Consider the following 15862-nt stretch of genomic DNA (forward strand, 5'->3'; position numbering starts at 1 on the left):
CGAATTATACGAACGATTCGGTACCGGTACCGATAGCGATCTATATCGCTCCTCTGGAGTTCGCGCTGTATTAACCTGGTATTTTAATAGCGGCCGTTTACGCGCACGCACAATGAGTCTCTCGCATCGCAATGCTGCTTCTCTCGTGTGTGATAGTAAAAGACAATGGCCGTAACTTTGCTTGGAACGATTATAACTATTTGCGTACGTGAGGCACGTGATAATAACATGATGATTGGTGCAATAAAGATTGTCACGCGAAAATTATCACACGAAAAGTATCGTACTTCACGCTGCTATTTTGCATTTTCAAGATTCCATAAATTGATTGAGATTTATTTAGACGCCGATTTTAATATTTCCTACGCTCGCGATTGCCTGACTTTAGCGCCTGGAACCCATAAATGGCTTCGAATGCACTTTAGCGGTAATGCCTGGCAACATTCGTCACGCGAACGTCAAATCAATCTCACGCAGCGTCGGCTAATTTGTTATCACGTGGAAAGCGACCGAAGAAATATTTGTTACGTCGCTTCGTTAACATTGTTTCACGCAAGAAAGTAGCGCTAACATTTACTAATGTCGTCGTTGCGCTGCTTCGGGCTCCTCGGTAACGCGGATACCTTCTAAATTACGTTCGCTCGGTTTCGATTCGTTTCCAGTGACGCGCCGTTGAAGGGTTAAACTGTTGAAAGGGGGGAAATTCCATCGGGACCGAAGAAGAAAACAACGGCGTCCACAAAACGATGCATAGTGGACTACAAACTGACTACAAACAAGCCTCAGTGTGCACTTAGTGCACTAGTGCAAGCAACCGAATTTGCTATAACTCGAATCCTATCTCCGGATCCTACGCGGTTTCCCCGTACGTGCAAGAAAAGCCGGGCAGAATCGATTCCTCGGAACGGATCGCGCTCGTAAGATCGATGCAGTCGCGGGATCGGGCATCGACGACGGGCGCGGAAGACGATGACAGAAGGAAGCGACAAGTTTACAGAGTAAACACGATTCGACGCACGTAGAACGCTTTACGAGCCCGCGAGCTCTTTTCCCTCTCCGTCCTCTGCCCCACGTGAAACGCCGAGGGAGTGCGTAACCCACTCTCTTCCGCACGTGTTCATCGGGTGGAACACTATTGCGCGATCTAAAAATAAGAGGTGAGACTCGGGGGAGACGCGCGTTAACAACCCGATATCGGCTCGTCGAGTCATTTTGGCGATACATTATCAATCGCGATCCGCGACGCAGCGGTACCGTCCGTGCTACCGAGCGTTCGGAATTACTTCGTCAATTAGCCCGAATTGCGAGCGAATTAACGTTGCGTTCCACATGCGAGCGCGAGGTCCCATTCATACAAACGGCGCGCGGACTCGTTCGCACGCCCGAGCGCATTAAGCCGATGGCGGCTGTTTTTTCCCCGCTTCCTACCGGGTATACAAATCAAGCGCCGTGAACCACTTTCGCGAGCGTGGTTCGCGTGCACACGCCCGAGCGAAACACTGTTACAAAGCGTGCGGCCAAAGTCGCATAAATTATACCGAGCGGAGTTTATCGAGAATTTATCGGTTCCTCTCGCGTTTAAGTGGTAACATTCCGGCGTGGCCAGACGTGGTCTGCGACAAGCTCCACCCGGTCGCAACGAATGAAGAGACATTTCGTTAGTTACCGAATTAAATTGGGCTGGTATTGCGATACAATTTTTGATCCTGTAAACGCCGTGTTGCATCAATGTAGTATCGAGACAAGCAACGACAATTGGATTAATGGACAAATTATGGAGAGAACCGTTTGCGAGCTCTGGCGAAATAAAATTCACGATTGCAGAGACGCTCCGTTCTTTTTTTCGACTGCCGCTTTTTCTCGCCGCCGTTCGCGCGCGCGCACACGTACGCCTGCCAAAGTACCGGTCACAAGGTTTGCAACTTAACGTCGGCCATAATCTTAATGATCTGGATTTCCTCCTTTTATAATTACACCGTGGATTAACTGCGCGGCTGCCCCGCGCTCCAAGCCAAGCGGGCCATGGGAAACGATTTCCTCGCGCTAATGTACACTCGCCGTCGTATGGTCTTCAACCTCCCTCGTGTATCTCTCTTCTAGCGCCATCACGTGCGCGGCCCTCTCGGTTGTGTTACAGCCCGACGCCCACGCGTTATGTCCCGCTCTCGCGCTCACGCATGCGTGTGCCTAGAGCGAAGAAAATAGGCTTTCGTAGCCTTGCTTTGCAATTGTTTAACTCGCACGCCTCGCACGAGCGCGCGTGCCTATTTATTTTTCTTCGCGCTCGATTATCACCTGAGTTGCGCTACATCTGCGAGCCAGGCTAAATTTGAGTCAGAAAATGGCCAAGGTCCCTCGCCCCCCTCCCCTTTCAAGTTGCAGAGAGGGGAAGAAATTAGTCGCTCTTTAAACGCGGCATCGAAATGCGATTCCGCTTGAAATTACGAAAATTAATAATTGACAATATACAAAGATCAAGAATTGTTCTAACGTCTATAATATATAGTGCCAAGTGTTAACGCTACATTTACCTCGAACTGGCTACGCGAAACCTTTGGCGTCGCGGTAATCGATAAAAAAAACGAAATATCACCGGTGAATAAACTCGAGAGGCGATAAAACGCGTGGCACACTCTATCGCGGGGCAGTCTGTTGTCACTTGACAGTCTCGTATCGGTATATCCGGGCGTTATCACTCATTACGAATCGACATTTGCGGAGCGTATTTGCAGTGACGCTGAGGCGACGGGGGCCGCGCGCGCCGCGAGCCTCGGGCACCCTTTCTTGGGCGAGGCCCGCGCCGGGTCTCGCAAAAAGAAAAGCCACATTCCGCGCGGGATTCCGCGTGAGGTGTACCGATCTCACGCGTGAAATCGCATCCACCGCCGGTACGCATTATCTGCCGGCAGCGATCACGACCGATCGCGCGCGAGCTCTCAGCTATTGATTTACGATCGCCGTGAATCGTAAAGCGGGGGGGCCCGGCTTGCCTCGCGAGGACGTCGCGCCCGCCCGAATTCTGTCGAGAATTTACGTGCGATTTTACGACAAAATGCCGATACCGCGTACAAGTTAGAGGCCCCGATTCTTATCCGAGGATCAAACGTCCGAGGGTTACAAACAGTGCGCATTAACGTCAGGCGTCTGAAAATCGCACGACACATTCGGCCCAAAATGCACGTTACAAAGTAGGACGGACGTACTTCTGGCAAATCTGCCACGATAAAACTAGATGCGTGCGAGATAGATCGGGTATTTTCGTAGAAACGGCAGCGAGAAACAGTCGGCGATAATTTTTCAAGTTACAATGAAAACGAAGTATTACACGTTTTCGTCATTCTATTCCCGTATATTCTATTTTTAAGGGGGCGAAGCCATCAATTGTCGTTCGTCATTGTTGCAGCGACAGATGCACAAGGCCGTTTGAATTTTCTCAAGAGCGTTTTTCTGCCGGGGAGAGACACGCGGCTGTTTGTTTTACGATTTACGCAGCAGAGCATTCAATTCGTGCACCAAAACAGAAATTACGTAAAAGCGATTGTGCGCTTCAATATAATCAATCCGCGTGAGAGACGCTTTCTCATTCGTTTTGCACGATTGTGTAAATATTTTGCGCGATCGTGATAAATTCTAAGATATACGTGCGATTTCCCGCCGTATCGGCCGTCCTATCTCACGTGCTTTACGTCGTTTCGTCTAGACAAAAAGCGAGGAAACGAGACGCGGCGGATCGCGGCTTTCTGGTTAGAAATAGGCGCGAGATCCGACGGGCGGTGCGAGCCGTTTGTTCCAATAATTCGCTCGTTAAAATACTGATCGAAAGATCCCGCGGAGATTTTCACAGACACCGTCTCGCCTTCTGTCGGCGCGCGTTGACGCCGGAATTTTCTCTCTCTCTCTCTCTCTCTCACCTCTCTCCTCTCTCCGGAGCACGTTCGCATAAGCGAAATAGCTGGGCGAGGCGGCCGATTGGTTTCTTGGCACTATTCCCCTCAACCCGTGAGTCGTTCCTCATCCACGTCGAGGTAAAGCCCGCGCCTCATCCCCGTGTCCGGCGAAAGTCTCTCGAGATGGGTGACACAATTGGACGAGCCTCCGCTTTTGTCTGCCTTCCAAACCGCCCTCCCACTCCCCAACCGTTTAGGTTTAACACGCGTAACTATGTTAACCCTAACACGAGCGATGCTCGTGACGATCGATCGAGCCAATTATTGGCTCGGCCGTTGAAAGACTTGTTTCGGGATCGATGCAAAAATTCACCTCATAACTTTATTTAGACGGATCTCGCGGTGGAGGTTAAGCGAAACTCACCAAGTAAATCCTCCTTAATCCTGCTAGGATTACACAAATGTCGCTTCTTCGTAAATGCGTTAGCGATTTAAGGATCATAAATACTCGAAGCTTAAAATATACGCGCGATTTTTTAACATGATTTACACGCGAGATGGGGAATTTTTAAAAGGAGGTCATTTTTTTCTCTAATATAAGAATACACAGCGCGGCTACTCCGATCGAGCGGCCTATATGGGTCGAATATATATTATTTTCTCGCACGCATGCGAGTCATATTTATGAATTGCGCAACTCTGCGATATCGGTTGCGCCGTGGAAGATTGAAATATTATTAAGGGCACCACGACAGATTTCTTCACCGGCGAGGGAAAATAATTACCGATCGCGGGCGCAGGCAGGCAGAGAGGGAGAGAGGGGGCAGGAGGGAGAGGACCTAACGATCGATATAAGATATTTCTCTCGTCGCGCGGACCGGTCCGCTCCCGACAACACGTTAAATCACCGTACGCCATGCGGCCCTGCCGCGCCGCGGCGACGGACGGCACGGCGCGGTATATCGGCGTGAATTACTCGGCATTCCGGCGACGACGGTGTGACGAAAGTCGTCAAAATTCGGCCGGGAATTCGCGAATATGGCCGGTGGACGGGCGCCATGCCGCCACGCTCGTTAGCCATTATTATGGGCATAGCTGAATCACCATCCTCGTTGTCGTCGTCGTCGTCGTCGTCGTCGTCGTCGCGCATATCGGGGTTCCGCGGCGCGCGGGGAATGAAAAGTTTACGATCGAGAAGAATCGAACAATGAACAAGAACGAGAGCCGAGTATTTCGTCGGTGAGATACGATGGTAATAGGCCGGGCGGGGTTCATTAAGCGCATTGTTGCGCGCCTGAGGGCGAGACGCGTCTCTCTCTCTCTCTCTTTCTTTTCGGTCCTCGCACATTTTTTCGTTCCTCTCTCGTTCTGCCCTCAGGAGAGCGCGCCTTTGACCCCTCGTATCCTCCCATATCGATGCAGAGGTCACGATGGCACGTGAATAGGGGACAAAAAAGTGGCCGGCGCGCCGGGCCTTTTTCTCGATTTCGCGCGTATTCGCGTTGACGCGTGAATTCTAAAGAGCCGACCACTCGCGGCCAATCGAATAGACCTTGTCGTACCCAACCGGTGACTAAGCAGAAGACTTGAAAATATATTTGAGAATTATAAATATATTACGTAGATACATTTAGAATTTTATACGCGTAGATTACTGATGGGGAAATATGGACAAATTGCGAGGCGGGACAATGTTGATTATTAATATATCTCATAATTTGGCGAACACGCCAGTCGAAGTTAACCGAGATCTACGAAAAGTAGAGATTTAAGACTGATATTCGCTTCATATTAATTGCGAAATGTAGCTTAGTCAACAGCGCTCGCCTGAGACGCCGGCATTAATTATATTTGCAAATGCTGGTAGAACAGTCACCCGCGATCGCTGATCTCGTGTCGCGGTCTTAATGTTAGCGATGAGTTTGTGAAGTAAATAATTTTGGTGGCAACGACAGAACGATGTTCGCAAACGCCCAAAGTAAACAACTGAAATAAATGGCCTCCCGTTATAATAATAACGACGACGGTGCACCATTACTCGTTTGTCCCCGGCGAGCCGGTAAAATGGAGCAAATGTACGGGCCGCCGTTATATTCGCTCACATTCGCAAAACCGGTACGACCGGAGGAACGCATCATTTATAACGTTATCCCTCGGAATTAATCAATGTATCTTAGATCTATGCAAGCAGGAAAATGCTATCGACACTTGCCTTCCTCCTCTCTCTTCCACGAGAGTATGTTAAAAATGGTCCTCATACCTCGTCGCATTTTTTGAAACAACAAATGCAAGGTTGGGAAGTAACTCGTTACTTGTAACGAAGTTACAGTTACTGTTTCTTTGGTAACTCTAACTTAACCTCGTTACTTTTTCATTTGCGCATAAACGTCTTTATCGACACTTAACAATTCGAATGCAGATTTGACATTTTTATTTTCATTGCAAGAAAGTAACTGCAAAGTAACGATTCGTCACTTTTTCAGTAATCGTAACTGTAACTATAGTTACATTTTTAGCGAAAAACAGCTGTAACTGTAACCAGATACTTTTATAAAGTAACTTTCCCAAACCCGGCGTCGTGCTATACCAGGAGAGATTCTACCAAAGTTGAAATTAATTAAAGAGCAGAACGCTTATTCCTCGGAGGACAAAGATCGTTTCAATTTTCGACAGGCGGTTAGAAACACTCTCTAAACGCAGGATGAACAAGCCAGTCTAAATAATATCATTGTCTATAATCGATGAAACAATGTCGAGACAGTCGGAGCCGCTAGTCGCTGCTGCGCCGCTTTAATAATTATGTCATTCGAACGTAACAGGAGGTTGCACCCGGAGGTAAGAATTGCAGAGCGCGAGATAAGTGCGCGCTACTTGACCAGGTAATTAATATTCGAACGGGCAGTTAATGACGTCCGTGTGGCGGCGCGGCGGCGGCATTACGCCGGGCCGGGCTGATTGAGCTCGGCACTCGCTCTCTCGAAAATTCGCTGACTCCTCGCAGTTCATTTCAAGCCCAGAGTCGTAACACACCGAGCTCCGTTTCTCTCACCCGAGAATTAAACGGCGCTCGCTCCTTTGCCCCTTCGATTTGCCGACTCGCACAAGCACAAGCTCGCACCAAAGCGCCCACCGTCCCACTTCGTCATTGCGCCTCTCCCTTTGTGCCCGCCTCTGAAGTCACCGATTGCGATTCTTATTATACGTTTAATGTACCAAAAGTCGATTGTGCTCGAAAATCAACAACGATCGGACCCGTCAGAAAGGCGAACGAAAGGAACGAAAGGCATATTTATATTGTATCGTTATAAGAGCCAAGGATATTATTGTTCGGATATCATGATAAAATACGCCGTGATTTGATGACGGTTGTCATAAAACGAATGGCAAAGATATGTCGAATGTTACTAACGGAACACCGCTCTGTGTCTTAACGCGCCAAAGATATTTCCGGAAATTGCTGACCAGAATACATAGAACGACTAGGAATATATAGCTATACATTTTTTGGGTCAAAGACAAACTCGAGGAGTGCGAAAGTACCGACATCGCAAAGCCACGGTAATCACCCGAGCGACATAGGCACGCATAAAAATCTAGACTTTCCCAACTATTTTTCATGGGTGCCTTAAAAGCTCGACGTGATAGCGGGTGTGAGGAATGTCCTAGGCATAACGTGCCTGGGATGTTTGGTCGTGCAGACCCCGTTTGAGGGATTGGTTGCGTAACAGGTGAACAGAAACGGGAATAGAAAAGAAGAGACAAGCGCTTTGTGCCAGTGCTATATGCGGGCGTAGTAAAAGGTACTGTATGGCATTTTCTTAAATACACGTTCGGCAACAAATAACATTCTTTTTGTGACAGAATGGCTTTAGGTGAAAACTGATCAATCTTAATTGACATTTAATATGTATTTTAATCCATGCACCAAGACAGATAAGATTTTATAATGCTACAAAAATTCTAATGTTAAATTACGGGATTATTTGATTTATCTAAAAGCATTTAGACAACTTTCTCTACCTGCTAACTACTCGTGTTAAAGTTGATTAACAAGGTATAAGTAATTATTTTGTTATGACTCGCTCATGTTTTTAAAGAGTCGTGAAAAATGCTACGAGAAGTCAAAGCTAATATACCTATTTGCTTCGTCTGGCGATGAAAAATGGAGCACTCTGATGCGAGACTTCCGACACGGAAGAGAATTCGGGACGGTGATCTCTTTCGAAACACGCGGAACGAAAAAAAAGCCATTCCTGTTCACTATACAGTTTTATTTCTTTCTTTCTCTGCGACGAATCTGATGGCGGCCCTTCTACGCCGACGTGGCTTATCGACTCCGCGTGTACGCCCACGTGCCGGCTGACAAATGTCCTAATAAAAAGACATTCGTCGACATACTCGTTGCCCGGATACGGAAATAGAAAATTTCATCCTGCCCCAAAGCCGCCGGTAGTCGGCTCGTGCCGGGATTTTAAAGAGCCAGGACTGATACATGAACGAACGCCCAGACGGGGAAATGCGAATATTATTTTCTTGAAATATTTAGTCTTCAGATATCATTCCTTGAACGCTAACTTCACGTGACGAAAGTGAAGTATTGCTGACACTGTGTGTGTGTAACTCTAACATATAATTTCCTGTTCTTTTTTAAAGATATGATTGTACTACTTTTATAAAGTCGCGAGGATATAAATTTAATGATTTTCTGCCGAAGCATTTGTGCTATCCTAAAATTTCCCGATGATTCTGAAAGTGATAGCGGCACTTGTACGTACGACATTAACAAGATTGGTGTCACTCGCGACACCCGTCGCATTATTCATTCACGACGGAATGTCACGCGTTCGTCTCGTTTCTAGAGCGGAGCTAGTTGTAAAATCCTTGGAAGACACCGGCGATGGAATGTTATCATCGTCCCTTGAGAGAACCGGCCAGCGAGTATCGCTATGATAAACGGTTACGTGCAGGCCAATAAACAGCGAAACCGCAAATACGTTTGATCGTAGTGCATAAGTGGTCGCCGTCTTTCGGTTATTTGCGTTTGGCCGTCGCGCACGCCCGAGAAGCACTTTGTTCCGCTCGATTAATCTCCGCGAATCGCGCGTCTTGGATCCCTTTCGTTTCACGCACGGCCGCTCTATATTCGGAGCATTATGTATCCAAAAGAGAATGTGCTTTCGCGATCCCTCTGTACTCGCTCGGCCCGATTCTAAGCGCCGATCTCGTTCGATCGCGCGAGTCGCCGACGACTCCACGTGACGCATCAACGCGGAATTACCATTCCCGCGGGTTAAGATTATAGGGATCGCGGTTTTTCTCTATTCCACGCTCAAGGACTGTTCAGTAGGAATCGCCTCAATTTCAAGAAATTCTCCCCTCGGCTAGTTTGCGGTTTTTCACCGCATCCAAGGATGCACCTTTCTAAGTTACTATCCGGATACCGTCTCGGCACAATCTTTTTCTCGCGCTCGTCATTGAAGACACGAAGCGAGAATTCTGAATGACTGCGCGACGCGAGCTCGGAATATCGCGTCGCCAGATTTAACGAACTGATTAATCGCCGAAAGCTATTTCGCGACCGAAGTACGGGGCTCCGAAAGCGTGGAGAGGAACAGAACGTTTAAGAGCGGACGTACGCATTCTCCTCGGAGTCATTACATGTCCGTTATGTAAGCGTTGTTATTTATCTTGGTGACGATCGCCAGAACATTCACGTTAAAATAATAACGCGGAGGCTGCCAATGGCCCGCGAGAACGAAACGCCCCGACAGAAATTCACTTGTTACCCCATTTAACGCTCGCGCCGTTCTTTGATACCGACGCAAATCAATTTGCGAATTGTATCAACGGCCAACGACGTATCGATCGAATTCGTTTGCGGCGGAATCGATTCCTGCCGAATCAATCCACTCTGACACTTATTATCTTATCGCGCAAAGAAATAATATACCAAGATATATCAAGTATAAATCCATACACACACGTCGAAAGAAATTACTGGAGTAGTTTTCATATAACAGAAATTCACTTGTTACCCCATTTAACGCTCGCGGCGTTCATTGATACCGCTGCAAATCAATTTGCGAATTGTATCAACGGCCAACGACGGCATCGATCCAATTTGCGGCGGAATCGATTCCTGCCGAATCAACGCCACTCTCATACTTATTATCTTATCGCACAAAGAAATAATATACCGAGATATATCAAGTATAAAATCCATACACACACGTCGAAAGAAATTGCTGGAGAAGTAGTTTTCAAATTTGGGCATAATTTCCTCTTTATAGAATTATACGATATTGTGTTTCTTATTACTTTAACCCTTTGAAGCATACATTTTTCTATTGAACCATTTTTTGTGAAACTTTGTATACAACGGTTTTTTGGAGTCGCTGATTACGAATCCGTTATCAGATTTTCATAATTCAAAATGGCGGAATTCGAAACGTAAAAGAATAACATCATTCAACTGTAATTCAACTATGCTAAGAAACATTATTCGGATATTATTAGGATCCATGGAATCTAAATTCCAGTTAAAAATTATCATAGAATATATAAAATAGCACGCGCGAAATGGCGGATGCAAAATTGAAATTTGATAATTTCTTAGAATTTACTCATTCTTGGCGCTACCCAGAGCTAACGACGCGAACGTGATGAGTCCCTAAATACCGTAATCAAACCAAAATGCTGAAAAACGTGAAAACTTAAAAAATTGACGTACTTTGCACCCGTCATTTAAAATTTTGAAAATCTGTCATCAGATTCGTAATGAGCGATCCCGAAAACCCCTTTGTACAAAGTTTTCAAGAAATAATCTTAAAAAGTTTGGTCATTAATAAATTTCTCCGAAAAACTTGCTGTTTTGTCGTATCTGTTTAATTATTAAACTTTTACAATAAATATTAAAGACTACTCAACTGTTTCTTATATTCTTTTATTGCTAAGAAAACATATAAAAAACACGTTCTAAATGCGTCAACTAAAAATTACATGGCCAAAAAGTAAAGAAGTTGAGCTGGTAACGTGCGTTACCACCGTGCTTCAAAGGGTTAAACAACCGTTTTTCATATAACACAACGGTTTATTTAATGGATGAATGTACGGTAAATGTATCGCTAGGTAAATAGAGTGCATTATTGCAGCATGCATCTTCGCAGGATGATACTCGCGGCACGGTAGGACCGCTGTACACGCACCGGCATAAATGCTGTCCCTATCCTTGTGAGGTGCACGCACACAACTAGAGTCCCTGTAGTTGTGTGCGTGCACCTCACAAGGATAGGGACAGCATTTATGCCGGTGCGTGTACATCGGGTCAGGTAGACCCCCCCCCCCCCCGCGGATGTAGGATTGCGTAACGTGCAACACACCGACCCAAGGTGCACGTGCACACGCACGAAGGTAGGCGTGTAAGGTCTGTACTCTCCGCAGACCGATTCTCTACGACCGATCCGTGCGATTCGCCAAAATGTACGATTTCGCGGAAACACGGCGGAGACCAACGCACGGCCGCGCCGGTCAGATTTTGCACGGACGGATGCAGCCGCGCGTGACGAAATTATTCTTATTTCATTTTCCCCCCCGTGTACGAAAGACAGAGAGAAAGAGTTACATGTCCTTTACCTGTATTCTCCACGCGCGCGCGATACCGCCAGTTTCGTGCCAGTTATTTCGTAACGACCGCGGGAAATCTCGCCGCCTTCGCACGCGAGAACTCGTCCGACTGCGCGCGGTCGTCGCAGAACGCTTGTAAAATTTCTGCTCCGAACGTTAGCATTCTTCGCGTGAATAATGAACATGATAATCATCGCGTGCAAAATACCGAGGCCTGCTTAGCGGTGGCTATCAACGCGCGTTAAGTCTCGGAGCCACGCGTCGAAGATCGCGTCGGAAGTTGGAAAATGGAAATCAATAAACATGACGCCGGCTAAATCGATCAGGTCTCTGACGCGTAATCTCAATGTGATCTCGGTTTCAGCTTTTAACGCGATCGTAGAATCGTAGAAGAGTGAGATAGCCTATGTTTCTCTCTCACTTGCGGGAATTTGACGAACTCTTATGGCCAGTCTCTGATTACAGGGTCTCTACTTTCAACATGACTGCATTGGCATCTGTTATCAAACTTGGGCGTCAATCCTTCCTGCGCTTCAAACTGCGAGCGATGGATCTCGCGTAAACTGCACATGGCAAGGACCGAGTGCTTACGTACAGGTGAGAGAGTGCGGAGCGAGTCGAAAGCTCAGGAATGTTTTGACGTTTTCCGCTCGATAGCAACGGTAATTCGGGTTAGGTTTGACCGCGTTGCTGACCGGCCGTTGCTAGAGCGAGGAGGGTTCTTCGAGGGATGCTGAAGAGGAAAGCCGGGAGGCAGGCAAGGTGGAGGGAGATGAGGGGGAGTGAGACGTAAGAAGTCAAAGACGCAAATAGAACGCCCAAGTTAGCCTAACGGTCTCGCTAGGCGGATCAAGGGGGAAGTTGGACCAGGCGCGCTTACCAACGTCTCCTCGTCTGCCCATAGCTTTCCTCTTTCTCCTCGCCCTGCCGACACCTTTCGCATCTGCCTACATCCGTCCGTCGTTCGTCATCGCGCGCGCGACCATCGAATCGAACGCGATAATCCGTTGCGATAAAAACTCGCACGATTAGATACAAGTTGTTAATATCGGGGAAGCGACGACAGAACTACTGGGATAAGACGAATAAGAGAAACAAATATCCGATACAGTATTTATCACTTGGCACTCTTCGAGCGCCAAGCTGATCTCGGCATTGAGCTCAAATTGAATATATTATTTCAATATTTTATCGTCTCTTTAAATGTCTTAATAAAATTGATTTTTTTCTTCTTCAATGTCTTAAATCTTCAGCAAACTTTACTTTTAATCGGGCGAATAAAATCGCCACGGTTGGATAACGAGGTCCTTGCGAAAATTTACGCGTCACCCAGATACGGCACTCAAAGTGTTAATAATATCTGGCGACGTGTTCGCCCGTAAGCCCATTCATAAATTATAATCCGTCAATAAGTATCGTAACTTAAAAAATACGATAATATCGGGCATTAAGCTCCAAATGAGAAAGTGAAATGCATCGCGAGATACTTTGGCACGATAAACGAGAGCGTCGAGAGCGTACGAAGGAGCGAACAAGAAAATTAATGAACAATGACTCAGCCGGCCGAACTATCGGCGCATCGAGGTTTATCCTTTCTCCTCTCTTGCCTTAATATTTACTTTCCACCGCAGCCGGTATCGCCCGTGATTTCTGTTACGGGGGAGCGACGGCGACGACAGCTTTATGAAATCAACGCCCCGCGCGATTACGGAGCTTTTTCTTCGCCCGTGAATAAGAGAAAGTCAAGCCTCTCGCGCTCGCGTGCCTATTCGCGTTTCGGCGAATAAAGAAATCGTCGATCCGATACTCTTCCATTTTTTCGCGCCACCTGCCCGCCACATTTCATCGCGCCTCACGGATACCTAAATTCGGCCGCTGTCGTTGGTCCATCGATCTTTTGCCCGGGCGACAGGCGGCTGCCGTAAAACGTGAAAATGGTTCGTCGGAGAAAAAAAAGAATACATTCTCCGACTTCATTAACGCATCCAAGAATGTTCTTACTTGCGTTAAGGACGATTTCGTCACATTTTCTCCCGCTATCTGCTTCCCATCGGAATTTTCGATTTATAAGATAATTCGACGGCGCGACAAACAGGTTAGCACGTCCGAATGGAAATGTCAGATGACGAATCTCCGGCGAGAGACCTCTGGAAGCGCCAATAAATAAAGTTTCGAGGGGGCGTCGAAGTGAATTATTATACCCAAACTGTCTACCGCTGTCTGTTACATCCACCGTCACGGTCACGGGACGGTTTAACGATTCGAGATACAAACAACGAATGTGGCGATTACGCGAGAAAGAAACAAGAATCCCCTCAAATTTAGACCCGATTCGTTGAGCAACCGCGACCGTGCGGCAAGACAGTGTCGCGTGTTTCCGAGATTTTTAGAGTAGCGATAAATTTTTGGGTTCCTAGACCGCGATATCTTCTAAATCTCCATTTCCTGTGTGGAATGACGGGCGGTCGACGGAAACGCGACGGACAGTGTCAAGTTTCATATATAAATGGCAGAATCCACGAAGACGCTACACGCTGAAATTGCGTGTACCTCGGATTTTCGCACCCGCGCGACTTCGACACGCGTCGCACAACAATCCGCGGCCGCGTTCGCGCGTAAAAATAGCGGGGATGGCACCGCGAAAAGAAATATTCCCGTGGATTTCACGAGCGCGATCTCGTTACGGGAGTTAAATAAAAATATTAGCCCACGCTCGCGGCGTGCACGGGGCGAGCCGCAAAGTGAAATGTTTGCACGAGTTTCTGCCCTTCCCATTCCGTCCGCCTCTCGCCTCTCCTTTTCCCATCGGAACGCACGCGCGTGCATAATCCGCGAAAGCGTGTGGGTTCCCCGGGGCCAACGCATATCCGAGCATGCAGATGAGATCACGTCTCGGATCCTGAAGAATCAGGAACATTCGTAGGTAGTATTATTCGAAAATTCCCTCCGTATTCTTCACACGCTCCGTTCCGCGCGTTACGCGCGAATCACCGCGAATGCGATAAATCAAGCCGACGTACGCAAAGAAAGCTCCGCCACGTATAAAACCGCAAAAAGCGCAGTATTGTATGGAGGCATACGTCTCCGTAATTTACGGAAACTTTCTTGGAACGTATTACATCAAACCTCAACTCGAATTAATATCGAATGCAAATTGCAGAAGATAAATCGAGGCTGAAAGAGAACGAGAGTGACATTTATTTATGGGGTATGAAGTTATTTCAAAAATAACACGTTCGGCGGGCGTTGCCTCGTAAATTGTTTCCCCTATCGCGTATCCCGCGCGATACGGGCGGCGAATTCGGGGCGATCCGATAAGAAAGTACAAATTTACATCGATGAGACGCGAGCCGGTGCGTTTCGTAACGGCGTTTTTCTTTTCTTTTTACTAAGCGCCGTCGAGATAATGTCTTAACTGGAGTCGCTGCCAGAGGTTTACGCATCGATCGGGAACGAACTGGTGTGTATAATAAGTAGTGGGTAGAGTCGTTTGCACTTTGCACCAAAAAGTTGTCCGGCGCTCGCTCGCGTGATTACGAGCCGCGGCCGCCTCTGTAAACCCGCAAAATTTGCATACGAGACGTACGACGCTCGCCTTTTTTCGCGTCGCCCCTCGCGGGCGCTCGATGAAAACGCGCCGTCGGATAATTAATAATCGCCGGATACCAGGCGGTGCCCGATTATTTTTAACGGTAAAAGCATACCGCGCGCAATTATAAACGTAAATATACCGCGCGCCCGATGCTGCCTCTGCGAGAGGTAACGGTGCAAAATGATAATCGCGATGAAACGAACGATCATCGCGGGAAGAAACCGCCGCCCGGCCTGCGCCGACGGACCCGTTTTCTGTAACTGAAATTCGTATACGCGATTACGCGCCGCCGTCGACTCCGCCGCGACGGCGAGGAAATTACTTTCGGGCTGGGAAAGAAGCCCCTTCGAAGGAAATATCACGTACCTTCGCACTCACCGCCTCGTCCAATTTTGCACGCTCTCGCCTCGTCTCGATCGCGGCGGAACGACCGACGAGGGGAGGACCTCGTTCTGTTGATGTTTGTTCCGCAACGCTCGATAATGCACTTAATAGCCCTCGAATTACTCTGTGAATGATCGATCGATCACTGTTTAACGAGCGAGGCCCCGCAACTATATCCACGCACCCATTCGTTCTACGTGCATCAGGGACGCTCGGGTCATTTCTGAAATTTTTCAATTACGTCGGTCGAATTATTTACATATAAAAAATGAGGGAGGTGTTGTAACACTCGGCGTTTTATTAAGGTTTGTGCCACACTCGAGTAAAATAATTTATGAATTCATTATAAATTAATTATTGTGTGGCGAGAAAAAAA

General features: G+C 47.4%; 1 protein-coding gene across 1 annotated transcript in view; it reads right to left on the reverse strand.

Moving 5' to 3' along the window:
* The window catches only part of LOC105561099 (MKL/myocardin-like protein 2), a gene marked incomplete at its 5' end in the record, with an annotated part of 169301 nt that extends 153685 nt beyond the window's left edge, over positions 1 to 15616 (reverse strand). Inside the window, one exon of the mRNA XM_012010769.1 lies at positions 15469 to 15616. Within this exon, the coding sequence (XP_011866159.1) occupies positions 15469 to 15616 (148 nt within the window). The remainder of the gene's footprint in view (positions 1 to 15468) is intronic.
* Between the last annotated feature and the right edge of the window lie 246 nt (positions 15617 to 15862).

Source organism: Vollenhovia emeryi, unplaced genomic scaffold (genome assembly GCF_000949405.1).
Source record: "Vollenhovia emeryi isolate VEMERY1.0 unplaced genomic scaffold, V.emery_V1.0 DF939212.1, whole genome shotgun sequence".
NCBI classification, from domain to species: domain Eukaryota; kingdom Metazoa; phylum Arthropoda; class Insecta; order Hymenoptera; family Formicidae; genus Vollenhovia; species Vollenhovia emeryi.